The sequence below is a fragment of the Nematolebias whitei genome, chromosome 16 (genome assembly GCF_014905685.2).
Source record: "Nematolebias whitei isolate Nwh7 chromosome 16, NemWhi1, whole genome shotgun sequence".
NCBI lineage: Eukaryota > Metazoa > Chordata > Actinopteri > Cyprinodontiformes > Rivulidae > Nematolebias > Nematolebias whitei.
Window position 1 is genome coordinate 8846019 of NC_056513.1, and position 15510 is coordinate 8861528.

Genomic DNA, 15510 nt, shown 5'->3' on the forward strand with positions numbered 1-15510 from the left:
TTAATCCTGTATGTTGCTCTTTTTAACCACCACTCCGTAAAAAAAATAAAAAAAAAACATTTTTACCTGAATAATGTCAATCTAACACTTGGCTTAATGTGTTTTTATTTGTGCTGGGTTAGTTTTGCTGCTTACGCCCAATCATCTATGTACAGAAACTGTAACGAAAAACAACTTACAGAACGAATGATTACGTTCAGGTGGTTTACATTTTTCAAAATGTTGCTCCATGTGTTCAAATAAGAGCAGCTGTGTGGCTGTGAGCAGCACAAAGGCTGCTAAATGTTCAGTAAATAACAGCAACGTGGCTATTCATCCACCATTTCAACCGAAACATTCACTGGAACTGCAGGCACCAACGGAACGACAAAAAACTAAATAAACGCCTAAACAAGGTGCTTCAAGCACGTTCTGTGTTTTCTTTCATTCTTGGCGCAGCGTCATCCACCAGAAACAGTTAGAAAGTGTAAAATGTTGGGTTTGGAAGACAAAATCTGAACTCTGCAGCTTAAATTCCTCCTTTTATAGGTTAAAAAACCCAACAAAGATCTGATTGTTGTCGGGTTGCTGCATCTCAACTGAAAGCAGAACATCCGACTCCAAAGGGTTCAAACTACAGAACAAGTTCAACACAGCTGGGCTGCTCATATTAAACCAGGGCTATTCAACTGGCGGCTCACGGGCAATTTCCGGCCCACAGGTAACTTCAATCCGGCCCACTTCATTAAAAAAAAAAAATATATATATATATATACTGTATATATATATATGTATACACAGCCTCCGGACCAGGATTTGAACCGGGGACCTGCTTGCTGAGAGGCAGCAGCTCTACCAACTGCACCACCGTGCTGCCCTATCACATTTACAATTTATTAAATTTGTCTGATTCACACAATTATGGTCCAAGTGAAAATACCTGCTGAACGAAACCAAGACATTAAAAAAAGTTTACATCCTCATTGACTTGATATGGTTCTGATTTGTTGTTGCACATTTAACATTGATATATTTATTTATAATAATCCTGTTTATTGTTTTATTTATTTTTAGTCTAACTGCAGCTTTATGGGCGGACAGCAGGAAATGAAGCTTTTGAGAATTTTTGAGTTTCCAAATGTTTTTTTTTTTTTTTCTCTTTAGCTTTTTTGGTTTTTGCTAAAAATCAGGCAAAGATTTGAGGAAATGTAAATCAGATACAGTTTGTTTTGCTTTTTGGTTCGTGGTGCCATTAATAGAGTCAGAGAAAAAAAAAATAAAAATTATTGCAATAAACTCACTTTTTCCTCAAGTCCAGAGTCAGTTGGGTTGAATAAATATATTATTAACAGAAGAACATGACTGCATGGTGCATGACAAATAACAGTTTATGATTTATTGCTCTCCTTTTTGTTGTTGATATTACACTCGCTCATATTGGGATTATAATTTAGCAATAATTTGTGCCATCCTAATCTGCTCATGATGAAAAACATGTTAACACGCTTCATAGAGTTAGCAAAATAATTAAAGTTTTATTTCTGCAAAGCAACTAAAAATGTTGAGCTATTTAAAAACGGCACAGCTGTTTCCCACCAACATTTCATGCTTTTATTTTGAAGCCTCCTACAGAATAAAAGCGGAGCTGGTTTTTCCACATGGATATAAACCTTCAGTCTGAACCTAGTCTGTTATCGGACTCCCTTTAGACTCCAGAGACAAAGTTTTAGTGGTGTGAATAAAAATTATCTATGCCTTTTGATGTTCGCACAAAACCATTCCTTTTAAATTTCCTCCGTGACTGAAAGTAAATGGTTTTTACTTTATCTGCTCTCTTTTGATTCAAGGCCGTTTTTAGGAAGACGTTTGCTCGAGGTGAAAAGACCCCCGTGTTTTATCACCTTGCAGCCTCGGATTATATCACTTAGAGCTCATTTTATAAAAAAACTAAACTAGTTTCTGTGTGTATTAAAACCTCCGAGCTCAAGAAATAACTTTAATATGTTGCGAGCAGCCTTCCCTGCAGGCGGTCAGGCTCGGTTTACGAGCCTCGTTCGACTCTTCTGTCCGTCATTCTGCAGCGATATAAAGAAAAAAAAATGTTTCTGACTTAAGCTGTGATGCAGCATTAATCTTCCTCGATGCAACAAAAAGAATTGGAAATGACACCGTGCAGACGGGAGTGATGAAACTCCTCCCTGTTTGATGCAACGACGACACGATGACTGATGGAGACACACAACCTGTCCTCTCCGCTCGGTCCGACGGGCCAAAGAGAATTAAAAATACCACCGATGCCGAGGCAAGTTTCTCCAGGAGATGAGCGGAGCAGCGCTGCCAGTATCAGTGATTCAAATAAAAACTAACAGCTGGGTTAACGTTCACACAGTCGGTGCCAGAATCCCATAAAAATGAGGTCCGATTTTCTTCCGTATAGTAGTCCCTCGTTTATCGTGGAGGATCTGTACCCTGAAGACCTAAACTCTAAAGCTCTAAAAGAGCACAGAATATCATTATTTCAGCTCCCTGCCTCATCTGCTCTTTGCCACCTGCAAGCGCTCTTGGCCACGCCCACTTCTCCGCTCTGCATGCAGAACAGCTGATCAGCTGCAGCAGGAAATTTATCCTGCAGTATGGGCTGCACAAATGTGCAGCAGGTGCTAAATATTTTTAAAATAATTTATTTTAAATAAAAATTCCATGCAGATCGTGCAGCTCATCCATCAATCAGCCAAATGTGTGTCATGTCCAATCTTATTTTGAAAAACCGCGATAGAGCGACTCTGCGATAAACGAACCGCGAAGTAGCGAGGGACTACTGTATAGCAAATATGTAGCTTTGCTGGGGGGAGTGGTGGAACAAAGGTTAGAGAAGGTGGGTCTATGATTGGAAGGTTGCTAGTTTGACTCCCTGTTCCGACAACATCAAAATGTGGGTGGAAAAGGTGAAACACCCACACCTGTCTCTAACCTCATTTGCCTCACTCTGGGCCCTTGAGCAAGGCCCTTAACCCCCACCATCTTCTCCCTAAACAGGTCTCTCTTGAAAATGAGTTTGTGTGGCTCAATGACCTGGATAAATAACAGATAAATGAAAAAAAAAAGAATGGAATCCGGTGTAAAAACAATCTCCAAGTCTTTGTGTGAGTTACTTCGCTGTGGTGACCTCTGAAAAAGGGAGCAGCTAAAGAAGAACAATAAAGTAGCTTTTGTCGGCCATGTTTTATCCTATTAAAAATGAATGGAGCTTTCTATGTCCTTCAAACCCTTAGCTGTTTACAGCCTGCTCATTTCAGCTGTTGGTGCTAGTTTTAGTTTTTACATTTGAAGCTACTTTTCTACTGATTTAAGCTGCTTTTCTCATATTTTGATTTTATTTTATTTTTTTGCATTTTGTTTTTTTTTCTGCTAATTTGGGCCTTTTTATGTTTCTCTCAGCTTCTTCTTTCTGCTTTTCAGATATTCGTGTACTTGAAGTTTCCTTTAGCTTGTTGAGCAGCTTGCAGCTCTCACGCAAAAATATGTCTAAAATAATCGTTTTTGGTGCTACTGTTACCAAATCTGAACTGGTAATAAGACTTGTGCAGCCTCGTAATTTTCCCAGTCCATCCCTCCATTTTTCTTTTCTTCTTGCTCTCGGTGCAGGCGGATGCTTTTTCCTCCCGCTCCTTCCCCTGCTTCTGCTCTTTGTCCTGTCAACCTTTTGGAGCCTCTCTTTGCATATCTTCCAAACTGTAAATTATGGATCTGGTCAGCTGGTCTCAATAAAATTGATCAAATTTTCTCGACAAGAAGACAGGGCGAAGGAGAGCCCTCCTGCTCCAATGGGACACCCGCAGTCGGATATGGATTCCTGGGGGCAGTGGAAGATCATGTGTCTGTTCTTATTGTTGGTCGAGAATGTTGAAGTTGTGTGCATAATTGGATTTATGATAACTAGATTTCTACTTTTTGGATTGGTGGTTACCTGGCATATTGACAAATTCAATAAACGTCGGCAGCTGTTCTGGCCATTGTGATGCTGTCTGGCCTGTATGAGGGAATGTGCCATGCTGTGAACACTCAGACTCAAATGCTGTGTGAACTGAGCCGTAACGCGATTCTTGCAGTCATCCTGCAACAGGACATTTGGAGTTTTGATTCCATCAGCAGTCACATGCTGTAGTGTCCATGAGCAAGACACGGAACCTCTCATTGTCTCTGATGTGTGTCCTATCAGTGTATAAATGTGATCTAAAGCTCTGATCAGTCTTTACAGATTCAGATTATCTTTGTAGAGATGTCGAGTGCTGTATGAATGTGTGTGGAGGTCAATAGGGGCACAGGTTGTGTTGTAGAGCTTTGAGTACCAGGAGGATGTAGAAAGGTGCTATGCAAGTACAGTCCATTTACCAATGATCTTCACATTGTAAACACGAGAGCAGGGTCAGGGTTGAGTCTTTTATTCAGGCGGCCAGCTTTATGCATCTTGTGTGATGGTAGGAGGGAAGATGAAAGGAATCAGAGCTTCATTTGCAGTATTAAAGGTTGTTTTGGTTTGTTTCTGGGAAAAGAGGCTGAGCTAAAACACAAATTAACTGGTCCGACTATATATGCCAGCCCTCTCCTGTGGTCAAGAGGGCTGAATCCTGACCGAAAACCCAAAACTTGACTGAAATGAGCTTCCTTTGTAGGGCAGCAGGGAAAAGCCTCAGAAGTGGAGGGAATTTCTCCACATTGAATAATTCCAGTGTTTACTTCTTTAATGCAGCCGAGGTTTTCATCATGAGACATTAACTCCAACTTCTCGTGTTTCTTATATTGACAGTTGCCTCCTGACTAACTCTTTACCAAAGGAGTATATCGTTTACATATCTTAGCAGATTTACTTTTAAAAAATATATTTTACACTTTTATATCCATTCTAAATAATAATCTACTTATCGGGAAAGAACAAGTCGTACAGTAGTCCCTCAATCGTGGAGGATCAGTACTCTGAAGCCCTGTGATAAGTGAAAAACCACAAAGTAGGAATCGTAGTACAAGTAGTTTATTTTAGTATTTTTATATATGCTTATAATGCTTTTTTATATTGTAAATAATTATAAATAGAGCTGAGATTTATGAGAATTGAAGTTTTAGGTGAGGAAACGTTAACGTCAGACTCATCTGTTTTTACGTTTATCTTTTTTTTTTAAAGCATTTTATTATGAGTTAAAGCGATGCTGTAAATTCCACCTTTTGTTTAGCTTGTAATCAGCAGATCTGACACACAACTGTGTTTTCAAACCTTGATTCATGAAGCGGCTTCGCAGCAGACAGCATGTCTTTAAATGTAAACCACAATTTGATTCTGTTGATTGTTTCATCTGTTTAATGTAAATTTACTAAACTCAGAAGAGTTGTCTCTCATTTGAGTTTCTGTAGAAACGCTGCTTAATGTTCAAAAATGTAATTGTTTTACTACATAATGTTTTCATTTTGCTGCTTTAAAATAGTTTTAATATTGAAGTTAAAACACAAAGTATTTTTTAAAAATTATATTTAGAAAACAGTTAATTAAGTTCTGGTGTCCCGCAAGGACCTTTATACGAACACTTATTGTTTTAATTTGGAAATCCATCCATCCCCCGTCTCTTACAAGTCACAAGGAGCTGGTGTCCATGTCCAGCAGTCACTGTGTGACAGGTGGGGGACACCCTGGACAGGTCTCATTCCATCACAGGGGACAGATCTCATTCCATCACAGGGAAACGTGGACAGGTCTCCAGTCCATCACAGGGACACCTGGACATGTCTCAAATTATCACAGGGACACCCTAGACAGGTCTTAATCCATGACAGAGACACCCTGGATAGGTCTCATTCCATCACAGGGACACCCTGGACAGGTCTCTAGTTCATCACAGGGACACCTGGACAGGTATAAATTATCACAGGGACACCCTAGACAGGTCTTAATCCATCACAGGGACACCCTGGACAGGTCTCCAGTCCATTACAGGGATATCAGGACAGGTCTCAGTCCATCAGAGGGACACCAGTACAAGTCTCACTTCATCACAGGGACACCTGGACAGGTCTCAGTTCATCACAGGGACACCCGGACAGGTCTTCTGTTCATCACAGAGACAGCAGGACGAGTCTCCAGTCCCTCAGAGGAACACATTGACAGGTCTCAAATTATCACAGGGACACCAGGACAAGCCTCAGTTCATCACAGGGACACCTGAACAGGTCTCAGTCCATCACAGGGACACCTGGACAGGTCTCGGTCCATCACAGGGACACCTGGACAGGTCTCCTGATCATTACAGAGACAGCAGGACAGGTCACCAGTCCATTACAGGGACATCAAGACAGGTCTCAGTCCATCAGAGGGGCACCTGGACAGCTTTCAGTCCATCACAGGGACACCTGGACAGGTCTCAGTCCATCACAGGGACATCTTGACAGGTCTCTAGTCCATCACAGGGACACCTGGACAGGTCTTATGTTCATCACAGAGACAGCAGGACAGGTCTCCAGTCCATCACAGGGACACCAGGACAAGTCTTCTGTTCATCACAGAGACAGCAGGACAAGTCTCCAGTCCCTCACAGGAACACATTGACAGGTCTCAAATTATCACAGGGACACGTGGACAGGTCTCAGTTCATCACATGATGAACTGCTGTATTCTGAAACCTTGACAGATGAAGCAGCTTCCCAGTGGACAACTGTCTCTACATGTAAACTACAGTTTGACCCGTAAATGTTCTGAAACTAAAGTTTGGATCATTTTGTGCAGATCTGATCACATAAAGGTGGAAAACAACGACCAGGAGCAGTAGAGACATACACTTCTGCAACTCAATTAGTCGTTCAGTGTTTCCTGAAGCAGCTGTGAACACCTTGAATGCTAAAAGAGGAGAGCGTGTTCAAAACCTCTGCTCGTCTTAGAATAAAACAACTTCTCCTCATCATTAAGTTTTAAATGACTCCCCTCATCAGGACTCCTCATTATCCATCGCTGCTTGTTTTTGCAACATTAATCTGACTCTGCTTTGGGTTGAAACTGAGCCCTGCGAGCTGAAGTCACATATAAAAACAGACTGAAACAAAGTGCAGAGACCAACGTTAATCAATAAAATTAACAATTTGATGATTGATGCTGATGAGAAATATTCCCAAACCTTCTTCCCCTTTAACCCCCATCATGTTCAGAACACACACACATGCTGGAGATGGTCATGATCCAGACTTTCAGCTTCAAAATGGCATCTTTTGACTATAATCAACCCAGCAAGACGCCACCATCTGTGAAAAATGTACTAATTAAAGCTCCTCTAATTATCTTTCCATATGGGTTTGGGTTGACAACACTGACAGTTTTTTTATTCCATTAATCCACACAATGCATGTGTCATTCTGACCCGATCCTTTTTTTCTGCAGCAATTAAAAGCTGCGAAGCGCCGCTGCACTCAGCAAGCCTCCATCTCCCATCATCTGAGGCTCTGTGCTCTCAGATCAGCTCATCAGAGCCACGCTGACGGATCAAATGGGCGAAGAATTTGCTTGAGGTGTGAATCTGAAAACAGTCCTTCGATTGAAGCGCGTGGTAATAAGACCTCCACTTGAACTAAGCAAGGCTCTTGAAGCCCCCGGGCGAAGGGAAAAATCTCATTAGACACAATTCTTCACTATAGCTGCCCCATCACAATGTCAAAAAGACAGAAACCCCTCAGCAACCAGGTTTAGGGACAGCAGGGGGGTAGAAAATGTAGCGTTGCACAGATTTAAAGAATCCCACCCACCTTCAGGTGCTTTGGTGACACTGAAACAAGCACCTTGGAAAAAAAAAATGCTGCTAGGCTGCAAATTCCTCCAAACTGAGGTAGAAAATGCTCGAACCAGCAAAATTCAAGTTTCCCAGGTGGAGGAACTGCAGCTCACAAACAGGAAAAAAAAAAAAGTCTTGCTCAAGATAAGAGGCAGAAAAGTCTCGGAGATAAAAATAGACGACGCAACGAGTCAAGACGTTGTTCAGGCGCTCGATCGGAGAGGAAACATTTCCATGAGTCACTCGTGAGTCATGCTCTTTATTTGTTTTTTAATGTTCGACAGTCAAACTTTCCAAGCTGCCGCCTTGCTCTGCGACGCTAAAAGATTGACGATAGGGTGTTCATGCAACTTAAAGACCTGACTAAACTTAGAGAAGCGTTGTTTGATATACAGTATATTTCTTTCATTCCATTTGGTTAAAACTGGAGGTGGCGTGGAAAATAACTTTTCATAGATTCCGTTGATTGTATTGATCTATTTAATGTAAATGTACCCAAGTCAGAAGAGTTGTCTCTCGTTAGAGTTTCTGTAGAAACGTTGCTCAGTGTTCAAATAATTTATTGTTTTACTACAAAATGTTGTCATTTTGTTACTTTAAAATGTTTTTAATATTGACATGAAAACACATAAAGTGTTTATTAAAAATTATATTTATAAAGCAGCTAAATTAAGTTCTGGTGTCCCGCAAGGACCTATTTATGAACACCTATAGTTTCAATTTGGAAATTCACCCATTCTCTGTCATTTTCAGGTCACAAGGAGCTCGTGCCGATGTCCAGCAGTCACTGTATGACAGGTGGGGGACACCCTGAACAGGTCTCAGTCCATCACAGGGACACCTGGACAAGTCTCATTCCATCACAGGGGCACATAGACAAGTCTCAGTCCATCACAGGGACACCTGGACAGGTCTCAGTCCATCATAGGCACATACCTGGACAGGTTTCGGTCCATCACAGGGACACCTGAACAGATCTCGGTCCATCATAGGCACACCTAGACAGGTCTGAGGCCATCACAAGGACACCAGGACAGGTCTTGGTCCATCACAGAGACACCTGGACAGGTCTTGGTCCATCACAGAGACACCTGGACAGGTCTGAGGCCATCACAAGGACACCTGGACAGGTCTCAGTCCATCACAGGGACACCTGGGCAGGTCTGAGGCCATCACAAGGACACCTGGACAGGTCTCAGTCCATCACAGGGACACTTGGACAGGTCTTGGTCCATCACAGGGACACCTGGACAGGTCTCGGTTCATCATAGGCATACTTTGACAGGTCTAAGTCCATCACAGGGACATATGGACAGGTCTCAGTCCATCACAGCGACACCTGGACAAGTTTCAGTCTTTCACAGGGACAACTGGACAGGTCTCGGTCCATCACAGGGACACCTGGACAGGTCTCGGCCCATCATAGGCATACCTGGACAGGTCTAAGTCCATTACAGGGACAAATGGACAGGTCTCAGTCCATCACAGAGACACCTGGACAAGTTTCAGTCCATCACAGGGACACCTGGACAGGTCTCAGTCCATCACAAGAACACCTGGACAGGTCATGGTCCATCACAGGGACATCAGGACAGGTCTCAGTACAACCAAATTCAACATTCATCCCCAACACTCAAACAAACAGATCACGATAGATTTTAACTGAAAGTTCAGCATCTAAAGTGGCACGTGATATTAATTTCTTCAAGAAGTAATCGTTTTATCATCATTGTGCTTTCTTTTCTCCTCAGCAAACGTCCAACAGACCAGTTTAAGATGGTGAAAATGTCCTCTTTATTTTTTTTCTGCTCTGAGTATTTGTGTATTCTTCTCGATGCTTCAAACTGAGCTCACGCTGACTACTTGCTACAGGTAAGACACTGACTCGTCAATCCCACACAAACTAATGTGTCATACAAATGGAGCCCTGTTATAATTTCTCTGTTTACTTTAATTTTGTTGTACATTTGTTTCAGATTTAGCCAAACATGCTGACTTTTGTTTGCAGACCCTGGCAGATAAAAACCCAAGCGATAAGAGACATGTCTCCGTGTCACCCCATCCCTTGTCTCTGTTTGTCCCCCGCTCTTCCAGGTGCATTTTAGGATTTCAGTCATGCTGCAAAGAAGATACAACTCAGTCTTAGTCACGTCTTGTTGCCTGTTGGGGAGAAGAGATAATGTTCTGATGGATTCTGTAGTTTAATGATTTATTTTCTGAAGGGATGAAGTAACGATCCACCTAACATTTGTTGCTCCCTTTAGGTTCCACGGCACAGTTTGTAGGTTCATGTTACTTTCTCTGAGCCTCGACCACGACCAGAATACGTTTAAGCCAAAAATATATTTTAGATTAAACCTAAAGTTCACTTTTTTCTCATGACGTTAGGACAATAAGGAATAAACGTCAGAATTAATCTGAAGCCTGAATGCAGAGATTAGCTGATAATTTTACAGTTGGAAGACGTGATCAACCCTTCTGCTGCCACACTGGGAACCTGACTCAAATAAAAACTGAACGCCGCAAGGCTGTCTGGATTTAAGTGTGGAATAATTCCTACACACCTCGAGTATGTTCAGAGGAAAATTAATTATCACCGCTGATACCACCCAACACACAGACACAGTTAGGAAGGATCACCCGCCGCTGAAAGCAAAGAGGCGATAATGTTTTTTCCTATGTCTGTGTGTTCGCTTGTTATCAACTGGTGGATGATACTGAAACTCTCAAAGGAATCTTTAGATGTTCTTCTTCAGTTTGAAGAGTCATGATCAACACAGCTAAATAAGAGAAACTGCTTAGGCTGAATTTGGTGGTAGCCGGGAGTCATCCACGTTCTGAGCACTAACAGATCTCACAAGTTCTCAGAACATCATGAGATTGGCGACTTGAGAGGATCTTCTGCCTTTAAGGTGCTGCGTTTTCTTTTAAAGCGTGTTCAACCTATAAATCACATTGACCACTCTGAGTGACAGATGGTCTGAAGCAGACAGACACCCCCCACCCCCCAGTGTCCGGACTATGTGCTCAAAGGGTCGGGTTTTATTTGAATAACAAATCAGTAAATGTCACAAAACAGCAGAAAGTTCAGACAGCTCTGTTCAGTTATCACTTCCTGTGTGTAAATGTGCAAAATGTGTGACGCTTCCTTGTGCAAATTTAAACTTTTTTCCAGCTACTTTCAGCTGTTCTTTGCTCCTTTCAGATTCTTTTTGCTAACTACAACATTTTTGTGCTTCTTCTAACTTCTTTCTGCTAATTTTAGTTTATTGTCCTTTTTTCAGCCTATTTCTGCAAGTTTCAGATTTTTCGACTATTTCAGCTATTTAGTTGTTTATGCTAATTTAAGCGTTTTTCAGTTAATTTCACCTTTTTCACACTCATGTCAACCTTTTTCAGCCTAATTCAGCAAAAAATGTGATCTCTCCAGTTCAATATGGTAATTTCAGCTTCTTTTTTTAATTTTCTCCTTTTTAGCTACTTTTTAGATGTTTTATTTTTTTTGTTACTAATTTCAGATTTATTCAGATAATTTCCACTTTTTTGTGCTAATTTCTGCTACTTTCAGCAAACGTGTTCCTTCTGCTTGCTCCTGCTAGTTTAAGCTAGTTCTACCTTTACAGCTACATTTTAGCATTTTTTAGCTAATTTCAGCTGTTTTCAGATAAATTAAAGTTTTTCGTAATAATTTCTTTCTAAATTCAGCCTAATACGGTAACTTCTTTCAGCTCTTTTCAGTTTGTTATGATCCTTTCAGCTTTTTTTCTGCTAGTTTCAGCTTTTTCTGCTATTTCTGCTACTTTTTTAGGTGTTTTGTGCTGAATGTAGTTTTTTCAACTTTTTCACATTTTTAGCTCGTTTCCACTCCTTCCACTTCCTTCTGATAATGTAAGCTTCTTTCTGCCTTTTTTTTTGCTACTTTTCAGCTATTTTTCGTTAATTTCAGCCTTTTTTGTGCTAATTTCAGCTGATTTAAACTTCATTTTGCAAATGTGTTTGTTTGTTCTTCTACTAACTTAGGTTTATTCTTCCATTTCAGCATGTTTTAGCTAATTCCAGCTGTTTTTCAGCAAATTCTTCACTTTCGCAAGAAAGGCAATTGCCTTTCCTGCGAAAGTGAAGAATTTGCTCTAGTTTCAGTTTGAAAAGCCGTCTGACTGTTAGAGATTTTACATTTACATCACTCCACCCAACATAAATATTTTAATAGCCACTGCTCGTAAGTCTTAATCGGTGTTTAAACCCATTTCCAGTTCCAATTACGGGCTCACACCTGCAGCCCACAGCTGCAGGTGTGCTCAGTTTCTTATAAACCTGCTCTTCTCTTTCTCAGGGAGGAAGGCGACTTTGTGCATCTCTGTAGCCATGCGGGGCAGAAGCGTTGTCATTTTCATCAGCGCTGCTCGGGTTTCTGCGCCTCCCCTCTCTAACCTGATTCAGTCAGCATCTGACAGCTGAAAGTGAGACGGCAAAAGAAACAGAGGAAGGAGGGAGAGATGTAAAGAAGAACTCGCACACAAAACAAATACCGTTCCAGCCTCTCTGTTGCTGAGAGTTGCCGTGTTGCAGGGAGTGGCACCTTGTTGCACAGGAAAAACGAAGCCTCGCTCGTCTCTTCCACACCAGATGTAAAACATAAATAAATAAATCTTTTTAAATGCATCTATGGACACAGATAAATCTGTTGGAAGTCTTCCACGATAATAATAATAAACAGCTGATGTGACTGAAGCTAAAATGCTCCAGTTTTGTCTCATCAGACGCAGAAAAGATTATTTTTGTCAACACGTACCAGTCTGTGTTTTTTCTGGCAGTAGTGGAGCCTCCTGGGTCTTCTTCTGTGGCGCTGTTATGATCCAAAGTATGACGGAGATGTAATTTCACAACCAGGTTCATCTTAAATGGTTCTGGTTTGATTCCTTAGATCTTTTTTCTACCATCCGCAGTATATGTTTGATCAGCCTGGAGTTGCATTTGATATTGCGTCCACATTCTGCGAGGTTGACGACAGACCTATGAACCTTTTACTTTTTAATCTGTGTTCAGATTAACGTTAAGTTACTTGGAGATGGCCTTAAAGTCTTTACCACCAAAGTGGATTTTTATAATCCTCTTCCTCTGCTCTGTGTTTAGTGCTGTGAACACGACGACACCGAACCACCCAGTGGATGTTTGTTCCCTTTCATCAGACTTCACAGACTGATGCTGAAGAAAAGCTTCAAGGCTCCTGTGATACGAAGTTGAAACTCACAAAACATAAAACCAACATTAAGCTTCTCTTTAAAAAGGTGTCAACAAAATTGTCCGTACTAGTTAAAAAATAACTTTAATGTTTTTTTTTATAAACAATGTTATTTTTCACAATTTATTTTGCTGCACTGACATGCGAACATGCAGATGTACCCAAAAAGTTTGCTTTAAATTATCACCCTTTTTACAAGAAATAAAGCATCATTTCAGATAACACGTGTCTGATGTGACTTGTCTAAATGACTTTAGGACCAGGGACGGTCACTGTGGCAACGATATATTTATAACAGTATAATCGTATTTTTATCATAACTTGAACACTTATTTTATTTAATTTTTTAATTTTTAGTCTCGAAACAGGGAAACCAAACTGTTGTGCGATGTAAAAACATCAAAGGAGAATACTTTAAATCAGTGTCGGCTTTCTGCTGAACTGAAAGCAGAATTTGAACTAACGTGTCTTTTAGGATGATGCCGATATTGATAGGATGGTTATTATTATTATTATTGATATTGTTTATATTATTTCTTCATATATTGTTTTTAACATTTAGGAACTTTTGTGTGAAATATTTTTATCCGTTGTTGCTGTTACACTTGAATTTCCCATCCGTGGGACAATAAAGGCTGTTTCTATTCTATTCTATTCTATTCTATTCTATTCTATGTTTGAGATCAGCACAGAAATGTTAATTTATTCATAAGTACTTAAAATAAACTTTCAATCTCAATTGTATTTAAATATACTATAAACAAAAAGGCCAGACTCAACAAGCTGGTTTTATTTTGTTTATTTATAATTCTAAAGTAACTGGAACTAAATTGCTGCTTTTCTGCTCTTCATCGTCATCTTAACGAGTTTAAGGTATTAATTAGTTAGCCGGGTGTTAGCCTCGGAAGGCTAAAACTGAATGGTGGCTCGGAACAAATAGGAGATACTCGAGGAAAAGCTGCACGATCGCCTCATTTGAAGAAAAGCTAAAGCAGTCTACGGAACAATGATGGAGGTTTTTGGTTTTTTTTTTTTAGAATGAGCTCCTTTCTTTTTTTTTTTTTTCCCCCTTCTTCAGTTTGAGTGATAAATCCTCAGCTTTAGATTTGCTGTTTCTTTAGAATGGTAATAAACAGACTAACCAATAGTGAGATTTGGCTGCGTCACCACAAAACATAGAACAACAACAGATAGGTTGTGCTCTCTAGATGATCCTTGTATCTCTTTCGTTTGGCAGATCATCAATGCACTCTAATCCTTCACTATCTCATATCGTCCATTCACCCGGCTCAATCTGAGGTCACCCGTTTTGATTCCTCATACGTCCATGTTTCTGTCTTGGCTCACACTTTCCCTCTCAGGCAAATTGTGGCGTCTCAGCACCTTTGACAAGAGCAGCCTCAGGGACATTTCAGCTGTGCCACAAACTGAGCTGCTTTCTCACAAAGAGAATAGATTTGCTTGTGCAGCTCCTTCAGCCCCATCACCTTGACCTTAAGCAGCTTTGCGGGAGGTGAGCGAGCGGCGTGGAGAGATCACTTAGAGCCGCCGTTTCCCTCGGCGCCGCGCTGCAGTGCAGCCCGTCATCTCGCCATCGATCGCTCCTTTCTTGATTTATGACAATCAAGTGCTGGGAGTAGTTTTGAAAAGGAGCTACACGGCCAACGCTTCGGTGGAGAGCGTTGATGGAGTTTGGATTTAAATCTGCCTGATTGGTTAGTGGGGGTGGGGGGTGGTGGGGGGGGCAGCTGGGACTTAGGTTGAAATATAGTAGACAGATTTGACACTGATTTAAGAGCAAACATTTCCACTCAGGCAGGATGTATGAGCACCGGGCACAAAGGAATACAATACGCATTTCTATAAATCTACAGTTCTTTGTGGAAAATATGTTTCCTTCATGACCAGTGGTCTCCAGAAGGGCTCAGGAGGTGGCATGTGGGGGGTCAGAGTGATGTAACCCCACTGAAAGGCCATCTGGTCTGAAGAGCTGTACCTGACTCCAGCCTTCTCACCAGGGCTTCGGGCACCTGGTGAAGCTGGCAGGCTGCTCCTTGGCAGTTTGCCATTTCCAGAAAGATCCCACTTTGAATTGGATGGGCCGACCCAGCATGGTGGCCCTCGGACTGGAAGGTTACCAAACTGAGCAGAGGAGGTTCAAAGGTCAGCTCTGCTGGAGATCCGTGTGCACCTCGATCACAGGAACTGTGCAAATGAAATAAAAAATGCTCTTCACAGATTAAAGTAGCTGAAACAGGACAGTTTGAGGGTTTTTGTCAGCATCAATAAACCAATGTACGTCTGTGTAATATGATTTTTATCACCCGTCAACATGTAGGCATCAATCATGTAACTGCCTGAGCCTGTGGCTGTCTGTTAGCAAAACAACCCATCAACAGGACGTATTCAACTGAAATTCTCAGAAAGCATCACTAGATGTACTTATTCTACTAATTACCTTTTCAAGTCAATCCGAGTTAAGATGGA

At 41.2% G+C, this 15510-nt stretch overlaps 1 protein-coding gene across 1 annotated transcript in view; it reads right to left on the bottom strand.

Moving 5' to 3' along the window:
• The window catches only part of LOC119423058 (VPS10 domain-containing receptor SorCS1), a 186644-nt gene extending 171508 nt beyond the window's left edge, over positions 1-15136 (bottom strand). Inside the window, exon 1 of the mRNA XM_037690467.1 lies at positions 15039-15136. Within this exon, the coding sequence (XP_037546395.1) occupies positions 15039-15136 (98 nt within the window). The remainder of the gene's footprint in view (positions 1-15038) is intronic.
• Positions 15137-15510: the final 374 nt, after the last annotated feature.